The following is a 23024-nucleotide window of genomic DNA, read 5'->3' on the forward strand; positions in this document are numbered from 1 at the left end:
TTCCATGCCTCGATTTTATTAATCCTGGCACAATCTCAGGAATTGCTTTAGTGTCCTCTGCAACAGGGGGCTGTGTTGGATTCCGGTTTTCAGAGTAATTTTACCTCTGAACAAAATATCCAAAATTCAGGCAAGGATTCAAGAGCTGCTACACAGTCAAAAGGTACCCATTCACGCAGCCATGATGGGGTTGATGGTGTCGACATTTTACATAGTGGAGTATGGTCCGTTCCACTCGAGGCCTCTGCAACATCTGATCCTTTCCAAATGGAATTGTTTTCATCAGACAATAAAAATGCAGACACTGGTCCTTCTGGAAATAAGGAAGTAATTGGCCTGGTGGCTACAGACATCCCATCTGGACAAAGGGAGACCCTTTTGGATATCAGATTGGGAAATTCTGACAACGGATGCCAGCCTTCAGGGCTGGGGAGCGGTGTCAGGAAGGAGTTGTTTCCAGGGGCAGTGGACCAAGGAAGAAAGCTGCCTGACAGTAAATATATTCGAACTTCGGGCCATATATGTTCAGGGGAAACCAGTCCAAATCCGCTCTGACAATGTAATGGCAGTAGCGTACCTCAACCATCAGGGAGGAACTCGCAGCTAAGATGCAATGAATGAGGTAAGTCACATTTAAAGTGGGCAGAACTTCATCATCCATCCTTTTCCGCAGTGTTCATTCTGGGAGTCCTAAACTGGGAAGTGGATTTTCTCAGTCGACACGCCATTCATGCAAACGAATGGGCTTTACACCCTGAGGTCTTGTAAATTCTGGTTGAAAAGTGGGGTTACCAGAGATCTCATGGCATCCGATCAGAACAACAAAGTTCCTGCATATGGGTCAAGAACAAAAGGATCCCAAAGCGATCTATGTGGATGCCTTGTCAGTGAGATGGGACTTTCATCTGGCCTGTGTGTTTCCACCAATCGCCCTGTTACCTAGGGTAATGCGAAAGGCAAAACTAGGAAGGGGCGCCATGATACCAATAGCTCTGGCTTGGCCCAGAAGACATTGGTAAACCGATCTGCAGAGGCTGTCTATTAATGTTCCATTACTACTACTTCCATTCCTACTCCCTCAACGTCCAGATCTACTTTCTCAGGGTCCTTGCTATCACAAGCACCTGGATCGACTGTCTTTGACGGCGTGGCTCTTGAGACCTCCATTCTGAAAGGAAGAGGATTCTCACAACAGGTAATTCAAACAATGCTCAGAGCAAGGAAATCTTCTTCAGCTCTCATTTATCCCTGAAAATGGCAAGCCTATACGCAATGGTGCAGTGACAGGAAATTTGACTCTAAGTCTTTCAGAGTTTCCAGAGTCCAGAGGCGTAACTAGGGTTTTTGGAGCCCAGGGCAAGATGTAAAATGGCGCGCGTGGCAAAAAAATGGGCGTGGCCACACCCCAGAAGGGGTGTGGCCATGCTTCAGTTACAATGCCCCACACTGTGCCGGATACAATGCCCCACACTGTGCCTGATACATGCCTCACACTGTGCCAGTTACATGCCCCACTGTGCTCTCTCTCCTCCCACCCCCCCCATGTCACTTACAGAGTCACCGGCGTGGCGGTGCCACTTGTTCTATGTGAGGGGAGGAGAGCGCCTCTCCTTCCCCTCATCGCTCCAGGACAGGTCTCCGGTGGGTGTGTGGCGCCGGTTCGCTAGCCAATCAGGAGCCAGTCCGCAAGCTCTGATTGGCTAACGCCGCCGGAGGCCGGACACAGCAGCGCTGCTGGCAGCGCTGCTAGGACTTTCAGCGGCGGTGAGGGGAGGGAGAGATGGTGCGCTCTCCTCCCCTCACATTTCGGCTTTCGGCGTGACTGGGGCGAGTGGGGCATGATGCCCTGGCCGCCGGCGGCGCCCCCCTCTCCTGGGCCTGCCAAGGCGCCCAGGGCACGTGCCCCACTCGCCCTACCCTAGATACGCCTCTAACAGAGTCTTGGCATTCCTTCAGACAGGAATGGACAAAGGTCTAAGGGCAGCTTCCTTGAGTGCAAGTGTCCGCATTGACTATACAGTCCAAAAGAAAATTGCTAACCTACAAGATGTGTGCACTTTTTTTCCAGGGAATGCTGCACATTCAACCTCCTTTTGTTCCTCCTACAGTGCCTTGGAACGTTTAGTCCTAAAGGCCCTTCAAGTTGCCCTATTTGAACCACTAAAACGAGTAGATCTTAAATGGTTGACTGCTAAAGTTCTTTTTCTACTGGCTATTGCTTGAGCTAGAAGAGTTTCCGATTTAGGGGCATTATGTCGCCCTCCTTTTCTGATCATACCAGTGCCATCAGAAAAACTCTCTTCTCTGCGGATTTCACAAGAGTGGGTGGTCTGCTGACAAGCAGACACTGGCAAGGTGGCTTCGAATGACTATTTCAGAAGCATATTCTGAAGCTGATTTCCCTGTTCCGGCTAAGGTCTCTGCTCACTCTACTCGTAAGGCAGGTCCGTCATGGGCATCACAACATGGTGCTTCAGCAGAACAGATATATAAGGCAGCCACATGGTCTTCCATTAACACATTCATTAGACATTATGCTTTTGATACCTTTTTGCCTCTCAGGACACTGGATTCTCTTGTCCAATCAGCGTCCCCACCACTAAATTGCTTTGGGATATCCTAATGTTATCCTGTGGACCCTGCAGGAGAAATAATCGTTATGGTAGACTTACCATTTAACTCTTTCTCCTAAGTCCACAGGGATCCCACCCTGACTCACCTGATTTGAGGATCCTTTCACTCACTAACCTCTTCCTTCTTGTATGGAAGGGTGTGCATGTGTGTTCTTGCCTGATTAGGGCTCTCTATGATGCTCCTGCCTTGAGCTTTGGGAAAACTACTAATTTGCCTGAGCCAGAAGGCGGGGATATAGGGATGGGCCCGTTGCTTTCTGGGAGGCCGAAAGCTTTGATTGGTGCCAATCTGCTGTCGGTACCTCATATCCCAATGTTATCCTGTGGACTTAGGAGAAATAGTTATCAATGGTAAGTCTACCATAACGATTATATTGTGCACTGTTTTCAGGTATTGTCCAGTGATTACCAGATGATAATTACAATTAAATTATTACAATTTAAAGAGGGCAGGTCTTTCAAGACAGTGTGTGAGGGAGGTAGGGCACAATGTGCCCTTCCCCCATCTATGGTAAACGATTTTTGGTAGCGCTGGGCGATATTTGATGATAGCAGACAATAGCTGCAATGGGGTTTACATTTAAAACAGGGGGACTTCCCTCTTTCATTTGTGCATGACCCCACATTTATATGTGTAATCATGGGTGTGATAGAGCCAGTAGTGGTAGTGTGTTATATATACGGTAAGTGTATTTTCTGTAGTGCAGGGTAATATTATTTGGTGATTGTAGGTGATCACCAGACAATAGTTACTAATGGGCCACATCATTTGAAAATGGGGTCTCCACAGGCAAACACGGGGGTGTGAGGTGGGGGGTTCCAGTTGCTCAGAAACCCCCATTTTTCACAGCCTGGCCATTGGCCACTACGTGCAGTATAAATTGTGGAATAGAGATAATACACATTCTCACTGGCAGCAGATTTTCCTACCGTGTGTGTGTGTGTGTGTGTGTGTGTGTGTGTGTGTGTGTAGATCTATAAAAAAGGTAGCGAGCCTACAATAAGCCATCAGTTACACTAGAGATGGCCTGGGTCAAGCACATAAATAGGTATTCCCAACCTCTGAATGTATAATTGCAAGAGAGGATGATGTGTGGACCTGTGGCGTTAGGTGTGTTCTATATGTTTATGATGCCTTTATAACCTATGCAGATGACAACTATATATAATATAAACATAGACTGATTTAATAAATCAAAATAAACATACAAGATAACTACACACGAGACGGGAGGCTCATACAAAATGGCAACAAAAGCATAAAAGATCATAATTGTCTCGAGATAAAATAGAATAAAGCAATCTGTATCATACCCTATTGGAAAGTTTGGTGCTGATGGTGGAATGTTGAGCAAGGTACTTCAGGATATACCCTGCTGATCAGACACCATGAGCTTTCACATTGAAGGTCGTCTGGTGTTCAGCTGGAATGTCCAAAGCTTCGGGAACCAGAATGCCGATGCATTTCAAGCTATTAGGAAGCTCAGGCCAGCCTTGAAAAAGAGCTTACTAGTAACCCGAAACACATTGGCTTCCTGGTTCCTGTGGATTTGGATATTTCAGCTGAACACCCGACGACCCTCTATGTGAAAGCTCATGGTGCCTGATCAGCAGGGTATATCCGGAAGTGCCTTGCTCAACATACCACCATTGGTACCAAACTTTGCAATAGCGTATGATCTGAATTGTGTTGTTGACACTGAAGATCTTATGCTTTTTTTGTGGTCATTTTAGATGAGCTAAAGATCCTCCCATCTCATGTGTCATTATCTTTTGCGTGTGTATTTTGATTTTATTAAATCGGTCTAGATTTAATAAATATATAATTTGTCATTTGCATATGTTACCTTTTTTATAAGGTATCCTAAACCTATAGAACACTCCTAGGACCACAGTTCCACCCACCATCCTCTTTGCTGTGGGTGTGTTGATCTGAGCGCTCAGTCATCGCACCAGAGATAATCTGGTACGTGGCTTACCATGAACATTGAGCCGGCATGTGTCTGACGTACTGTATTACATACACTGTACTTGGTTAAGGGCAAACCATAGCTTGGTACATGCTAATTATGTATCCATCATGGGCTGGCGACATTTGTTGGATGCCCACTCGGTTGCAGCTGTCATTAGAGGGGCTCTACAGAAGCAATGCATGGTGATCACAAGGTACTAAGGGGAAGCTGTTAAAATACTGCCAGTCGGGATCCCGCCGGTCACAATACCGATGTCCGAATCCGGCAGGAGGTGAAATGCCGCTGCCGGACTACCGGCGACACAGGCTGTTCTTTCTCTGGGTGTCCACGACTCCCATGGAGGGATTATATAACCTGTGCGCAGCGCAGCAAGCCGGCAAGGGGTTTTCTAGCGCTCGCCCCACTGTCGGCATTCTGGCAGTTGGGATCCCGCTTTCAGCATCATGACAGCCGACATCCCATCTGCTGGGGAATCGTATGTATTCCGTAGTAAGTGCTAAAACATTTGAAAGAGGGGACCTCCTCTTACTAATATGGGTGTCCCTTAATGCTTTGTAGCCAGGTTGTGGAAGACCTGCAGTCCATCCCTGGACTGCATTGTGTTTCTGTAGTGTGGGTGGTTAATATCTGGGGATCAGAGTGCTCACCAGAGATTAGTGGCTTTCACATGAGGGCCCCCCATCTTTCCACGTTATAAGGTGGGGGAGATAGAGGGCCTGATTCAGAGTTGGCTGCCGAGCACTTTTATACAATGTTCTGATAAATCTGCTTTAACCTTTTAAGCGGTCTTTAAAAAAGCACCTAATAGCAAGTGCAAAATACTGTATAGCAAGTGCAAAATAAAACTCTTTCTCTGTTTACAGCTCTTTTGGTGATGCCCTTTTTGTATTTAGTATATATGATATTATATATAATGTTACAGGCTTTTATACAATGTTCTAAAACATACACAAAAGTAGAGCTGCATGATTATATTTTATGTACAACAAATATTTCTATGTGCACAGGCCTCAGTGACAGTGCTGCTCGACGATCTGCCGAAGTTTCAGAATGAGATATGTATATGTCCTGGAGAGAGACCCGTTCAGGATGTGCCCTTGGATTTTAACACCGTGGGTAAGGATTATTATTGTCTTTTATTTATATGGCACAATATAGTGTCCATATCACTGCATACAGGACTGCCAGGAAATATGGGGCCCGGGACTGACCAAATAGACAGGGCCCCTCCCTTCCAAAAAAATGTTTGCCGCACTGCTCCACCCCTATGTGATGTCATACATTGTGACGCTACATATAGGTGGCATGTTGCAGTCCTACTGGAATAGTTCACAGAGAGCTGATGCGCAGATAAGGATTGCGTTAAGAAGTCCTCCTCCTTTTGCATCAGATTGCTGTTGATTCACAGACTGGTGCAGCTCTACAAGTATTGGTGGCAGGAGCCAGGGGTGGGTCCTGGGTTCACAGTCCTCTGTGAACCCAGGGCACCAGTCCCCACCCCCCTGATGGCTGCCCTGACTGTATTATTTATATATATATATATATATATATATATATATATATATATATATATATATATATATATATATATATATCATTAAACTGACTGATTAAAAACAAACAGTGAGATACAGTAATTCAACAAACTTTGACAGATAATGGCAGTACTCTGTGACCCCATACATGGGAAAGAAGGGCAGGGGGGGGGGGGTCGGTCACTAACTGATAGTGAGAGGTTGCTGGAGACCAGCATATTATAGAGTAAGAACCCAAGGGTGAGGAGGGCCCTGCATGTAAGAGAGAGACTAGAGAGTTGGATGTTATAGCAGTACAGGTATGAGATAATGAGGGCATAAATAAGACATTTGGGAACCGCCACGGTCAGGAAGGTTCTGATCTTGGAGATTATAAGGTGAAAGTGGCAGGAAGTTGAGAGCAGGAATGTGTCAGGAGAAGAGCAATTAATCAAGGATAACACCAAGGCAGAGGATTTCAGGAAAGAGGATTTTTTTAGCAACAGAGTGAGATGGGCTGCAAAAGGACTCTGGAAGAGGAATGACCGTAAACTCAGTCTTAGACATGAGCTTAAAGTGCATCACAATCCAGGATAGAGATAAAAGATAGAAATGAGAGAGAAGAATGTTGAGGGTGGGAAGTCATGGAAGATTAAATAGTTTTTATCATCATAAAGGCGGAATTGAAGCCCGAATGAGTTGGTGTGATCACCTAGAGAGGAGATGTAGATAATAGCTGTAGAGAGAAAAGAGGAACAAGGACAGAACCTTGGAGAATACCAACCGGAAAAGGAAGAGAATGGGAGGTATAGTTGGAGGTAGAGACAGAAGCAGCAGTTAGAGAGGTAGGAGGATAACCATTATAAAGCAATGGCAGGGAGCACAAAAGAGTGCAAGTTTTGAAGGAGTAGAGAATGGTCAACAGGGTCAAATACATCTGACTGGTCAAGAAGAATGCTAGCTGATTCTTAGTCGTGAGAAGATATATGGTTACTTTGTGAGGGCAGTTTCCATGGAAGAAGGGAGTGAAAGTAAGCTTGAAGTGTATCAAGGGGGGAGTATGAGGAAAGCATTTGGATAGGCATTAGAAGACAAGTGCTCTAGGGGTTTATGTACTAAAGGTGGAATTTCATCGATTTCTATAAATGTCAAATATAAAATAAGTGTTTCAAGGGCTAAACACACATTTACTGATGGACAATTTTTTGTCATATTTAATTGTTAGTAAATGTGTCTTTTAGCCCATGAAATACAACCTAGAGTTAGATAAATTTCCATCGATTTAAAATATATGTAAATCGTCTTTGTATAAATACAGGACATCTCTAAGTTTGGTGGAAAATGGGAGAAGAGATGTTGCTGTAGTTTGAGAGGAAGTTAGAATCTAGGGAGTGTTTTTAAGAATTGGATAGATAAGGACATGTTTAAAGGAGGAAGGGGCATGACCAATCTAGAGTGCTTGAAGATTGGCAAGGAAGGGGGGAGGTGCTGAAAGTGGATGAGGTTAATGGGTTCAATGGGGTGGTAGTAAGGGAAGACAATGAGAGGAGTGAACAGACTTTATTGCAAGCAGGGTGAGAGGAGACCAGGGTATGTTGGGTAGCAGTACTGTAAAAGGTTGTTGGGGAGAAGAAAGATTAGTGTAGGAAGTATCTTGATTGATGGCAGCAATTCTGGAGGAATATGGATTAGAGAAAGCAAGGGCCATGATAGAAAAGGTGTGAGGGCAATGGGGAGGGTAGATGGGAGGGTAGATGATGGACTTTAAGAGAGAGAGTGTGGAACTAGGGAAGCCATTATCTCCTAATTTATGCAATCCCAGGATTCAGGATTGAAAAAAACTCAATCCAGGATCACCATTGTTACCTGGGAGTGTTCAAATAAACGATTGTGTGTCAGCCCTCCCATGCCCAGGTACTCACACTTGGGAGAGCTGGAGCGGTGGTGGGGCCCCCCTCTGAAGCATGGTGTTCACAAAGACCACCTTCTTTAGTGTAGTTAGACCTCCTCCCTGCCCTCCTAGTACCCGCAGTGAAGAACTCCAGGTCACAACAGTAGATGAAGCTTGAGTTGCCCTTGTTCATATTCATTGAGCCCTGTGACGAGTTGCGAGCTTGCAGCCCATGGTCACCAACCACTTTTATCAGGTGCTCAAACTTGCGGACCTGAAACCGCGCCACTACCCTCACCCTGGCACTCATCTCCGCTCTGCCATCTTATTTACACATGGGGATGTGGCTCCAGCAGTTCGGGGAGATTAGTAGATTGGGAAAAGGTCACTCTAGGGAGGAGTTTGGGGTTGGGTTCAGACATGCTGAAGATCTAAGCGTAACTGTTTAAGGGGTGTGCTGGTGTGGGGCTGCGCAGCATGACCTCTGTCACATGCAGCAGCACAGCCGTGCCATAACCAACCCTCCTTCCAGCAGTGTCTGAGGTGAGTGCAAGTGCTCAGCGCTGCCCGGTCTAAAAACACAAATAAGCAAACGGCGCACCTCAATCCTGGAATTGGAGGCGCCAATCCCGGGATTCAAATCCTGGTGTTTTCTGGCCAAAATCCCAGGATCCCACTGATCCCGAGTAAGCAGGATATTTTCCAATACCACATGCTGGACCATATTTGAAGGAAAGGGTAATTCTAGAGAGAGGATTGTCTTAGAGTAAGATCAATGGAATGGGGAGTTAGAGAGCATCAGCCATATCTGGGCAGGAGAAGGTAGAGATGGAGAAAAGACAAGGGAAGAGGAAAAGACAGGGTCTAAGGCATCAAAGTTGTGCCAAGTGAGGATACTCTTGAAATGGGAGGAGGAATGAGGGAGTGAGAGGGAGCTAAGCTGGTGGTCGGAGCGAAGGATGGGAAAGTTGGTAAAATCAGATGTCGTAAAGGTGGGAAGAGACAAGGTCAAGGTTATGAACAGTGAAGTGAGAAGGGGAAGTGCTCTATTGGATATGTTATAAGAAGGAAGATGGGTAGAGTAGGTTATGATCAACAGAATCTGTGGGGTAATCAGTGGAGATATTAAAATCCCCAATTATGATAGAGGGGAGGTATCGAATGTGGGGAAGCCAGTTTGCAAAAGAAAGTAGAAGGGCACTGTAAACGACAAAGGTGGACATGTTTGAAGAAGCAAATCTAATGAACTTTGAAGGAGAGAGGACACAGGGGAATGGCATGAAAGGTGTCCTGGGGGGAGATGAGGATTGCCATACCACCATCCTGCCGGTCACAAGGGTGCGAGGTCTGGGAAAATGAGAGCCAGCCAAGAGATCAGTGGGAGAAGTGGTGTCAGATCAAATTTCAGTATAGCAAGGAGGTTGAGGGGGCTGGAGGTATAGTGGTCAAGAACAGAGGCAAATCACAGGGCACAAGATAGAGAAGAAAGTAGTAGAGTAGGATGAGGTTGGCCAGGCTAATGAGGTGGGGGAGAGTCAGGGGACTAGCAATGTGAGCAGGAGCGGAAGAGCATGGGGATAGGACAAGATAGATCAAATACAAGAGGTGTAGGTGTGCAGTGCAGAATGGTGGGGGAAAGTGGATGAGAAGTGGGTGGGATGATAACCTAGGCAGTGATGGATAAGTTCTTTCCTATGTCACCACTGTTAATCAAATTTCATTTTAAATTTCTTTTCAAAGGCCTGATTAATATCACAGGGATTATTGAAACACAGAGCAGTTCAGGTACATGTGGTGGATCCAATGACATTCCTCAAGTACCCCGCAAGGACATGGTCACAATAGGTATTAATGTACAGGTGAGAATCTACCTTATATAATAAAGCCTTACAAGAGAAACACCACTACATGGTATAGAGGACCTGCCTGTACTAGTTGTATGATAAGTTTCCCTCTCAAGGGACAAGTAATTTCTGTGCGATGGATGAGAGTTGCTGCTGTTCCAACCATTTTGCTAGCGTCTCACAGCTACCAATATTTAATTTTATTTTTTTTCCTCCCACCCCATATAGGGGTCTAGGAAATTCTGTGACTTTGAAATACCGTAATTCCAAGTGATATGCAACCACACATTGCTGGAATTAAATTGCCCCTGAACGTGTTCATTTCTTACTGACAAGCACTTCGGGGTATATTTACTAAACATTAAATATTTTTTTTTTACATTTTTAGCGAGCAAAAGCGAGCATCCTTTTAGTGAGTTCTTTGTCAAACTTCCATCCCGAAAGAGGTTTCGTGCTTTGTTAGCCCGAACCAGTCGTTTTAGGATTCGTTTTATTCCATCTGCAGTACGCATGTTAAATGCATAATTGTATGTTTTGTTAGTTTTGATGATGTCGCCTGCTACTTGATGCGATGTACTATTGTAATTTTGTCTGTCAAATTGTTTGACTGATGACAATAAATTGAACTTGAACTTTTAGGTCCATTTTAATTTCAAATGACTGTGTGATGTGCGTTCTATTTGAAATTCTAAAATGTGTTCTATTCATCAAAATCGATCAAAAACCGACCCAAACTAGACAAAATAATACAAAAGCATCCCTATTGGCCAAAACAGGTCACATGCACTGTATTACCCAGAAAAACATTCAGTCATGTGCTAATTTGCATATCCATGATCTTTTTAAATCATTGCTGTGTCTTTTTAATGTCATAATTTATGCAGCCAGAGTGCCCCACGTTTCTTTTTCCCATGGTTTTTTCCCATCATATTGAGATTTTGTTAGACAATTCTACATGATATAAAATCAAATAGAACGATTTCTGACTGTTCTATTGAAAATGGTGATTTTTGGTTCTACTTTCAAATCGACTATAAGTAAATGAGCTTTTCCGATTGATCTCTATGGGGAAGTACAGATGGTCTATCTGAAGTTCTATTTGTGTGTGAAGTCGAATTTCTGGCGCTTTTATCAGTTTTGCCTTTAGTAAATACCTGATTGTCCAATGCACTGTGAAATCACCTCAAAATGGACTGAAACTGAAAATCGTCCTTTAGTAAATATACCGCTTTATTTCTACTCCACAATGATCTCTACCTATACAGAGTGCTAATGTAGGACATACATTGACTGAGTGGACAAATTATCACCACCAGGTGATTTTATGCAAAGTAGCTATTCCGCGGATAATGCTGACATATGATGTAAGATTCATTCTCTGCCTGAGGGACCATTTGGGGGAGGTAAAGGAGTAGTGATAAAACTTTGACTTTTAAAACTCATAGCTTATGATAAGTGGTCCTCTTGCCACTCAGCTCCCGACTGTCGTGTTCAGCTCCTAACTGATATGTGTTTGAAAAAATGACAGTTGGGAGCTGAATGGCTGGAGCACCATTTATCATTCACAAAGAGTTTTATCACTCGTTGATAGATGGGCCCCTGGGTGTTTTCAGTAGCGACACCGGGGTGGCCAAGAGACTCTGAAAGGGGCGTGGCTTTATGATGCATGAAAAGGGACATGGCTTCTTGTAAAGGGGTTGTGGCTTCACGGGTGCACTGCTGACATCACTAAAGGGGGTGGCTTTGCGAGGGAAACTGAGAAACCTAGAATGTGACGGCAGATAAGAACCACATGGCCCATCTAGTCTGCCCAAGAACATTTACACACTTACACACCACGGCTAATTTTTGTTGGGAGCCAATTAACCTACCAGTATGTTTTTGTATTGTGAGAGGAAACGAGAGTACCCAGAGAATATACTGTACAAACTCCACACACAAAGGGCTGTGGTGGGAATCGAACCAGTGACCAGTGCTGTGAGGCAGTACTGCTAACCATTACACCATCCGTACTGCTGACCGGACCCTGATGCTGTAGGGTTATGTTAACGTGTTTTTGTCTTTTTAATGATTGCTACAACGTTGGGCAGATTCACACAGAAGCCACCGATACCTGCCATTTGCAGGCTATTATACCCCTTACTCTTGATTTACACAAATGGCCGACATGGGTCACGAGTCGCGTTCCACTGTTCTTATTCCATACTGGTGCAGCAATCTACCCCTGGGTACACAACCATTTTCTATGCTTGCAAGATACGCATTGTTTTAGGCTCTAATAAATATTAGCCTCTATTAAACAACTCTCCATATTGGGTAAAATGCGCACATAATATATGCCCAATCCGCTAATCACAAGCAGTTTGTTTGTTAGTTCTGGCGCCCATAATCCTCATCCGTTCATTTGCCCCTGCCCCCAACCACGCATAAATAATGCACCTTTCTCGGGTGTAAATGCATCTTTGTACCAGACTGACATATTGAAAAATATGCCGAATTTTGCCCTGATATATTTTATTGGACAGTATATTATATAATTTGCGCAAGAAGACAATTTTAAAAATTCAGAATTTACCAAATGTCTCATGCAGGGACACTGGTTCTGATAAAAGCCCATCCCAATGAGGAGTCAGAAGTGCAGCGATAGTTTATAGTAAATTTCCCTATGGGAACTGTCCACTATAACATATTCCGTTTTGTATAACAGAAAATTTGTTAAGTACGGTAATAGGAAAATTAGAAATTTGAAAATGCTTACCAAAAATTTGTCAATTCAGTTTTCACGGTAATACCCCGTGTCAGTAAAATCTTTGTTATGGAATGAAAATAGAAGTTGCTATACAGTACACTATATATAATGCCGTAGAAAACTTGAATCTACATACTGTACCTTATCTGGTGTTTTTTTTTTTAATTTATTTAATTTATTTATTTTTTCCGCCTACAAGCCCGAGGGAATAAAGACAGAAAAAACGTACACTTACCTGCTCGCTGTAAATGGTAAGGATACAACTGAGGATCATTTTGAAAATTGTTCCATCTGTAAGTAATGTCGTAACCAGTAGCAACCAGGTTCTAGTTGTGATTTCTCGTACACTTTAGGAAAAGAAAACCATTATCTGATTGGCTGATGTGGTATTATGGCACCGTTATCGGTGCAGCCATTTTCAGATGTGTCCCATTGCATATACAGCATCTCTTAATCTCTTACAGTAGTTGTGCAATATTTGACACTTTCATGTCAGCAGATATATATGGTACAAGTACAATGGGCCTAATTCAGACCTGATCGCAGCAGCAAATTTGTTAGCTAATGGGCAAAACCATGTGCACTGCAGGGGGCGGGGCAGATGTAACATGTGCAGAGTTAGATTTGAGTGGGTTATATTGTTTCTGTGCAGGTTAAATACTGGCTGCTTTATTTTTACACTGTAATTTTAGTTTTCATTTTGAAATCAACCCACCCAAATCTAACTCTCTGCACATGTTCTATCTGCCCCCTGCAGTGCACATGGTTTTGCCCAACTGCTAGCAAATTTACTGCTGTGATAAGGTCTAAATTAGGCCCAATATCTGTTTCAATGAATGATTCTCCATTTGTACATATGGAGTTGTCACCAGCGGGCATGACGGTCACTTGTGCCAGATAATAATTTCAAACCGCTACGGTTGTTATAGTACACAGGTGCAGCAAATAGGGATGGAGTTAAAACCCTTGGGTTAATCCATGGGTGGTGGCTGCTTATTACCCACCCGTGGCTTACACTGTTGTACTATATTTGTGAGAGAGGTAATGTATTACAATATTTTGATTGATAATAATTATTATTTCTTTTTAAAGATGCAAATAGTGAGAGAGAAATCGGCATACAGAGCCAAAACTATTTGGTGCCGGACTCTGCTGCATTTACCCTACAAGTTGTGGGTGAGTTTGTTTCTACACTTGTTCTACAGGTATATACTTTTGTGATGACTGTGCATTTCTGATTTTCTAGGATAAATGACTAATAACTGTTCTGCCATTTTATGATATAGATTGTGTAGTAACCCATAACGATCAATCCAGAATTTCATTTCATGGTCTCTTAATTGCACCAGATTACTTAATGGAAGCATTGGGGAAGATTTGCTAAAGGATAGTTGTGTGGTAATGTACAGCTGTCGCATCTTAGAATGCAGCAGCTGTGCAGTACTGTACAACTAATATGCTATGCCATAGACGTCTGAAGGAAAAATTGGGGCAACACTTCTCCGTTTTTAAAATGCTTACGGTTACTGGCCCCGCCCCAAATACCTGCGGCATATCAGTCCTGCTACGGCCTGGGGGCACAGTGCGTAATAACTCATTAGAACAGAATAGGGATAATAATCCTTTTATTTCTTATGAGCCAATATTCATTTTTATAAGGAGTCCATATATCCATATATTGTGTGTACACACAAAGGCGCTGTTGCAGTTGAGATGAACGGTATCGGAAATATCTTGAAAGTGCTGCGTGTTCTTGGGAGGTGACTATTACGATGTCCATAATTAGTCCATCTTATGGGTGTGTTATGGGAGGGGCGGGTCGCTAAAGTGTTTGCATACATCAGGGGTAGGGAACCTTTGGCCCTCCAGCTGTTGAACTACACATCTCGGCATGCCCTGCTAGAGTTTTGCTATTTGACCATGCTAAAACTATTGCAAGGCATGCTGGGATGTGTAGTTCAACAGCTGGAGGGCCAAAGGATCCCCACCCCTGGCGTACACAGACGCTTCATTCACACAGGAGACCTATTGAGATGTAGAATGTGCGCCTACCGTTGGGTTGGTGTTTCGATGGTGCGGACGATGGTGGCATCTACAAATGCACCGGGCAATATTGCAGCATCTAGGAATGCTCCCAGTGGGTGTCTCAGTCCTTGCACTTTAATATGCATGGACGCATGCGGGGGAAGGGATTTGTTGCAGCATTCGCCAACAAGCGGAGCTGCATCTGCATCCAGCTTTGAATGAGGCCCTAACAGTGCACACTTATGGATATGTCAGCATGCACATAATGCCGTGTTCCTGCAAACATTGGGCTGTATTCAGCCTGGATCGCTATTAAGACAAAAATTGCAATTTTCTCAGAGCTGCATCTGCTAAAAAACCCAAAAAGCATGTAAAGAGCCAACCAGAAAGGTAAAAGACGCCCGCTGATGCATTTGCAAATTTGTGTATGCTTTTGCATAATTGCGAAGCTTATGCAGAAATTGAGTGCCATTGACCATTCCGGTTGACCCATGCATACTGTATGCAGGATATACGCGGCTGCATTCGCAGCAGCGCCATGTTTTAATCGTAGCGGACGTCAGATGCACGCCCCATAAAATTCCATGACACGCCTGAGTTTTCCCAACCACTCACCACAAACACCATGTAAGCTCCAACAAACTATCACTTTCTGGCAATCGCACCTTGCTGGGCCAGCAATCACATTCCGAAAGCAATTTTTAGCCTTCGCACACGCGTGACGCATGCACAGCCGTCCGATATACAGACGATTTGAAGCTGAATAAAACCCATTCTTGGATACAACTTGGCAAGAGTAGTGTATGGAAGGTTCATAAAAGTGCATCCTATAAAAAATGCTCACAAATTAAGAAAAATAACATTTTGCTAAAGTGTAGTGTCGGAAGAATCTCTTCCCCCCCATCCAGGAAAATAAACCACAATACTGCATTTGCTGGAAGAGCGTTTAAAAGAAAAACATTTGGAAAAAGACCTATCCAGAACATGGTGAGGTTTCACGAGGGACCGTTTTGGCTCGGACCCCTGGAAACAGAAGGGTTAATACTATACTAACAGGTGTACTTTCGTGTTAGAGAAACATTAGTTCTTGTTGTGATGTGTATTCTTTATTCCTGAACTGTGCATCGCTCTCTGACACGCAGGTGATCCTGTGGGGCTTTCCGTGCAGAACATGGCCAATCTGCTGCAACAGGTAGATAGTAGCTGTACACAGAATCTGGCGCTGCTCACTCCCATTGTAGAGCTAGTGGAATTTCTGCAATACACGGGGAAATTATCTAAAGAACTTTTGGAAAAAGCAAAAACGGCAATATCTGCAGGTAAGAAAAACCTTTCTGATATTTCCAGTACACTGTACCCAGAACCACATGTCTGTGCCAGAGAATCCAACCTGTGGTAGCATGAATAATTCCAAGAGACATATTTATAGTCTACACTGCCTCAGACCTTATATGGGGCTTATTCAGAGTCAGATGCAACCAGCGTAGCAAAATAAATACAAAACATTTTTTTTGGGGGATTTTGGCTGCCTATTCAAAGATGGTCACAGGCGGGGCCCACACCGCACACTGCCTCCATGTTTATACTTGCCTTTCCGGAGTCCTGCGACTAGCGCTACAGTTGCTGCATTTGTGGGAAAAATCCAACCAAATATGGCCGCCGTGCAAAATTTTGTCTCCTGATCATGGTGGGCGTCATGTTTCCGGAGACCTGCGCGTGCGCAGCAGATTCTGGCTCAATGCCGGAGCCTACGGCAGTGTAGAGAAGAGGGGGCCCACCTGGAGTCTGCACGCCAGTGATGTGCAGTGGGGTGAGGCAGAGCTTTTCCTGTCATACTAACGTTTGTGCCCAAGTTTTGACTGCATAAAGTTTATGAAAAATACAAAGAATATGTTTGAAATATCTTTGCATTATTCTAATTCTTATAGCCAAAGCTCTGGAGTAAAAAGTCTATGGCAGGTGAGGCAGTGCCTCAGCTGGTTAACTTTTCTGCACATCTCTGATCAAAACCCAACAAATTTCCAGGAGTTTATACTGCTGCACCTGTGTATAATGCCCAGATGTATATACTGCTGCACCTGTGTAGAATGCCCAGATGTATATACTGCTGCACCTGTGTATAATGCCCAGATGTATATACTGCTGCTCCTGTGTATAATGCCCAGATGTATATACTGCTGCTCCTGTGTATAATGCCCAGATGTGTATATACTGCTGCTCCTGTGTATAATGCCCAGATGTATATACTGCTGCTCCTGTGTATAATGCCCAGATGTGTATATATACTGCTGCTCCTGTGTATAATGCCCAGATGTATATAGTTATACTGCTGCTCCTGTGTATAATGCCCAGATGTATATACTGCTGCTCCTGTGTATAATGCCCAGATGTATATACTGCTGCTCCTGTGTATAATGCCCAGATGTACGTTTTGGCTCCTATGCTGCATGTAAATCTGTCTCTGGTGCTAGCCAGTGCCTCTTGAGCTATTTAGCTCACCGCATGTCCCTGCTGCACAAGGGGCCCCTCCTCTCTTAAAACGCCCCTGACTATACAAATATAGAATATAGGAGATAAAACTGATATAAATTCACACGCACAATAACAGATTAGCAGAAACCATACTAAATATATAGGAAAAGTCAAATCGATTTTGTGTATACAAAGAAAAAACAGATCCACATAAAGCTCATGGCCAGAGCCAAGTTTGAAATGAGAAATCAGAGAATCTATGAATTTGGCGTTGCCAACCCTGCCCCTGCTGTATAATACTGCAATACTCTGGAGAATTGGCCTGGATTCTTCAGAATTGTCTACTCTCCTGATAGTCCAGGATAGATCTCCAAAATGTGGACTGTTATACTATACATTCCTGGAAAGTATGCAAATATGCTTGTAGTAATTTTATTTGCATAGTGTTCTTTTCTACAGTAAAGGCCGATGTGGGAGAGATGTGTGCTGAGCGAACCGCTCAGCACACATCTCTCCCCCCACTCAGCACAGCGCGCGATGTGTGCGGAGCGTGCTGGGGGGGCGCTCATTTCACCCAGCGGGTGAAATGAGCGAACTGCTAGATTGGCATGCAGGCCAATCTAGCACCAGCAATAGCGATGCGCATCGCTATCGTTGTGGGGGGTACACACGGAGCGATCATACTTAAAATCTAAGCAACCTAGTTAGATTGCTTAGATTTTAAGCAGTGATCGCTCCGTGAGTACACCCCTTAAGACTCAAGTCATTCACATAAGCTTAAATGCTACAAGCTGTCTTTAAGTTTTGTGCATGACACATTAGCCACAATAACGTCACATGTCCGAGTCATTCCAGAGACAGTCATGCAATACTGGGAGCATTCCAGAGATTGATATACAATAAGAGAATTCTAGAAACTGACAGATCATTCTAGAGGTTTATATAAAATAGGGAAAGCATTTCAGAAATTAGTACCATACAATACAGAGAGCTCCAATTCAATACAGAACAGTCTAGCGATTTATATACAATTCTAAGATTCCAAAGACTGTCACACAATACAGTGAACATCTCCGAGTTTGGTATACAATACAGAGAAGATTCCCATGTATGTATATCCTATATAATAGCCCAGATCTGTCACTCTGACACGGTGTGGATAACGCTGGACGTGGCTAGGAGCTCTCATTGGGTTAGCAGCAGGTCTATCACACCCAGTCCACAGTTGATTGGGTGAGAAACGTCCTCCAACACAGGTTACATCCAATGGGAGCAGTAGCGGAACTATAGAGTGGAGGGCCCAGGTGCAACAATATGCTTTGCCCCCCCCCGCCGCCCCCTTTTCACTGCAGCCGCCGCTGCACCCCTTGGCCCATCTAGTCTGCCTGTGTACACACACATACTAGGGTTCATTTTTGTTGGGAGCCAATTAACCTATCAGTATATTTTTGGATTTTGGGAGGAAACCGAAGTAGCCAGGGGATACGTACACAAGTACGGGTAGAACATACAAACTCCACACAGTTAGGGTGATGGAGGGAATCAAACCCATGAACTCTGTGCTGTGAGGCAGTAATGTTAACCATTACAGTACACTAACCGATCCTACAATAAATAGATTTATACAAAAAGCATCAGTGAAAATCGAAATCTGCAAATATCTACCACAAACCGTTCCAGGCCACACAACACATCACACTGATACACAGTACCTGAGCTTTCCCATGACTTTTGACCGGACCTCCATCCTTACTTTCCCTCAGGGCCAGTGGGGCTGGGGCGCCTAGGTCATCCTGCTGCTCCTGACTCCTAAGTCCTGCAGCAGCCACCATGGTGTCAACGCCCCCATCCTCTTCTGCTTCACTCCTCCTATTCGTCCTCCTTGTTGGTAATTTATTCGATTCCTGTTATGTGCAGCTAGTCTGCCGTCCACCTTGCTTGCTGGTCCCCTTCTGCAGCGCAGCCTGAATGATACAGAGGGTGGGCGCAGGGACGGTGCTAGGGTGTACAACACCCCCCCTACTAGCTATAAATTTGTGCCCTCCTAGAAATATGGAGGCAAAATAGTGGTTGGTGCACTCTTTCCCCCAACCCCCCCCCCCCCCACACACACACACACACACACACACACATTACCAACACCCCAGCAGCACCCAGACACTCCCCACATTCACCAACAATACACCAGAAGCACCCAATCACGCATCCTTCATTCACCACCAATACCCTGCCCAGCCACACGTCTCATCATTTACTAGTACCAACTCCCCTGAAGCACTCTGATAATCCCCCTGGCCCTTCATTCACTACCAACACCCACCACCATACAGTACTATTACCTCTACAGAAAAGACACCTCCACCTCGCACACTACAACACCCAGACATCCCCCCCATACACTACAATACCCAGACACATCCCCCTCATGCAGTACTATGCCCAGATACCACCCCCTACTGTACACTACAATGCCGACACTCCACCTCATACACTGCAACACCCAGACACCCACCACCCATACACTACAATACCCAGACACCCACCACCTATACACTATAACACCCAGACCCCCCCCCATACACTATAACACCCAGACACCCCCCTCATACACTAATGCACCCAGAACCCCCCTTATACACCTCAACACCCAGATCCCCCTCCTCATACACAACACCTCCTCCTCAAACACTACAACACCTAGACACCCACCATACACTACAGCACCCAGACACGCCTTATACACTACAGCACCCAGACACGCCTTATACACTACAGCACCCAGACACGCCTTATACACTACAGCACCCAGACACGCCTTATACACTACAGCACCCAGACACGCCTTATACACTACAGCACCCAGACACGCCTTATACACTACAGCACCCAGACACGCCTTATACACTACAGCACCCAGACACGCCTTATACACTACAGCACCCAGACACGCCTTATACACTACAGCACCCAGACACGCCTTATACACTACAGCACCCAGACACGCCTTATACACTACAGCACCCAGACAACCCCCCCTTATACACTACAGCACCCAGACAACCCCCCCTTATACACTACAGCACCCAGACAACCCCCCCTCATACCCTACAGCACCCAGACAACCCCCCCTCATACCCTACAGCACCCAGACAACACACACCCCTCATACCCTACAGCACCCAGACAACACACACCCCTCATACCCTACAGCACCCAGACAACACACACCCCTCATACCCTACAGCACCCAGACAACACCCCTCCCTCCTTCCTCCTTCCTCCCTCCCCCATACACTACAGCACCCAGTCATCCAGTCCATTAAAAAATCCAGACATCCCGGCAGCCGGGAGAAGCGCGGGTGAGAGAGGATGGGAGGTGTGACTGTGCTGCGGGGGAGCTGTCATATGAATTTGGGGCGGCTGATATGCAGCAGTACAGTACCTGATACGGAGGCATGTAGCTAGCCCCACCATGTCATGAGCCGCACTAGGAAAGCTGGGGGGAGGAGCCGAGGGGGAGAGCTGGCCTGTACAGTAACAGAGGCAGCCGAGGAGAGGCGGAGAGAGAAGAGCGGACCGGGCACTCCTCTTGCTTTGGCCGGGACCCTGTCACTTCCGGCCACTAGAGCAACACTGGCGGCGGGCTCAGCACTACCCGCGGCATACAGTGAGTCAATGTGACTCATTGTAATGGGGGCGGCTGTGGGCCCTTTTACCCCAGTGGGCCCCAGTGCAACGCACTGGTTGCACTGCCGATAGTTCCGCCTCTGAATGGGAGGCTTTGCCCTTTGGCTGCTGTGTTCCCAGAGCAGGATTAACAATGGGGCTGATGGAGCTGCAGCTTCAGCTCCACACCCCAAAATAGGCCCACTGCATCTGCAGCACCATGCCCTCCAACAATTTACACATAAAAATCAGTACAAATTTGAAAATTGGGTGTGGTCACGCACCTTTTCCTATACTTTCAATGGCAGTTTGGAGAGCCAGAAATCGGTACAGACCATAAAAAAAAAAAAAAAAAAAAAGAGTACGGTACCTGCCATAAAGGTACAGTTGGAGGGTATGCCACTGCATCTGCAGCAAGCCTCTGTGCTGTAGATAGGGGGGGGAAAATCCTTTTACTGCAGTGTCATGTCCTGCTGCCAGTCCGCCTGTCCCCTCTGGCATCAACAATCCCCACTCCCTAGCCACAGCGCAGGTGGAACAAAAACGGCTGCAGCCACCGGCATAGGTTTGTATGAAAGCGCCGCAGTGGAAGGCTTTCCTAGCCCTCCTTGCGCCGCATACTCTCTGAGCCCCGGAGCCGCCTCCAGCGCGTGATGTCACAGAAGTGCCTCCCAGCCACAGCCGCGCCTAGATCCCCAGAGACCCTGACTCCGCAACACAGCACCTGGCCTGCCGGCCTGGAAGCCTCGAGATGGCTAATGTAACGGATAGAGTGGGTGATATTGCGGAGGGTAAGGTCTGGACACTGAATCAATGTAAAAGGTGACAGTGCTGTGCAGTGCAGTGGGTGTGCAGTGTCACTGACACTGCACAGCACTCTCACCTTTACATTGATTCAGCGAGTCAGTCAGTTCTGCCAGCCAGTCACTATTGTTAGCGCCGGTGTCCCAACGTGTCGCATTATAGGGAAGTAGATGCACTAAATAAACTACAGCTCCCAGCAGCCCTTAGTGCAGGAGCATTCCGGCGCTAAGGCCTGCTGGGAGCTGTAGTTTGAGTGCTGCTTCTTCCCTGTAATGCAGCGCATTGGGACACTGGCGTTACCAATAGTGACTGGCTGCTTGGGTGCTGTGCGAGTCTCCGGGATAGCCACTGCCAAAGGGAGGACAGCAGCTTGGCTGCTTCAAGGAGGCGAAGCATTACCCACCCCTCCCCCACTCACAGTACCTCCGGGCCCCATCTGCTGCACCCCCCTCCACCACCCACGGTGGCTCTAGACCCCCTCCCCGCAACCGCCCCTCCCCCACCCGTGGCACCCCGGACCCCCTCCACCATCCGTTTCTCCCCTGCACCCACCATTCCGCCAACCACAGCACCATCTAGGCGATTCATCAGGCCCTGCATGCGCTGTTCAAGCCGTTGCAAGGGGCTACTACCCCTTAACCATCACACGCCCTTTGTCCGTGCAATATTTAACCACTTACACGAGATAATACTCCATATAATAAAAATACTGCATGCGCAAGGGTTAAGGGGGCGTAGCCCCTTATGACTGCTTGAAGAGCGACTGTAGGGCGCAATGAATCGTCTAGTATCAATACATAATTACCCTGGAAATTGCGTTATTAGCCACTAGGAATCTAATCAAAGTGGTGCCAACCATTAATAGACCAGGTGTTGCTCGGAGTGCCACTCATACAACTGGGGCACAATGTTGGGAGTGTTGTCGGTTGTAACAGACCGCAATATCACTCCCAGGGGCCACAGCAGGAGGAGGAAGTAGAACGGTACAGACGAATACAGTGGAGCAGCAACGACATACAGTATGGTATTCGACCTGGGCAGGTAATGTACTTACTACCGGATTGAAGTGCAAGTCTATATAAAAATTCTATACACCCATTATACAAACAGCCTCCCCCCCATACAGTACAGACATGATGTAAATAAATATCTTCTGTGTTTACAGCCTGGGCCCGACATCTGGCATGCAGACAGAATGAAGGATACTTCTCGCAGTACTTTAGGTCCATCATCAGGAGTTCTTGGTAAGGGCGGAGGTGATTGTTCCAGAGTAACATTGGTATGCTGCCGCAACAAATATGCAAGCATGTTAAAGGTGTTAGCAGTAAAGAGCCTGATTCAGCAGTGGACGCAATGCCATGGTTTGTGGAGTCCAGTGATTGATTGATTTATTTTCCCTTTGGACTGTGCATGCGTCAGTGCTGCATCAATTGATTACCGACTACAGTCGCAG

At 45.7% G+C, this 23024-nt stretch overlaps 1 protein-coding gene across 1 annotated transcript in view; it reads left to right on the forward strand.

Moving 5' to 3' along the window:
• Window positions 1-23024, forward strand: part of LOC135057424 (ovostatin homolog) — a 169836-nt gene that overhangs the window by 108582 nt on the left and 38230 nt on the right. Inside the window, exons 22-27 of the mRNA XM_063963316.1 lie at window positions 5614-5722; window positions 9752-9870; window positions 12804-12855; window positions 13697-13780; window positions 15772-15948; window positions 22737-22815. Coding sequence (XP_063819386.1) covers window positions 5614-5722; window positions 9752-9870; window positions 12804-12855; window positions 13697-13780; window positions 15772-15948; window positions 22737-22815 — 620 coding nt within the window. The remainder of the gene's footprint in view (window positions 1-5613; window positions 5723-9751; window positions 9871-12803; window positions 12856-13696; window positions 13781-15771; window positions 15949-22736; window positions 22816-23024) is intronic.

Source organism: Pseudophryne corroboree, chromosome 3 (assembly GCF_028390025.1).
Source record: "Pseudophryne corroboree isolate aPseCor3 chromosome 3, aPseCor3.hap2, whole genome shotgun sequence".
Classification (NCBI taxonomy): Eukaryota; Metazoa; Chordata; class Amphibia; order Anura; family Myobatrachidae; genus Pseudophryne; species Pseudophryne corroboree.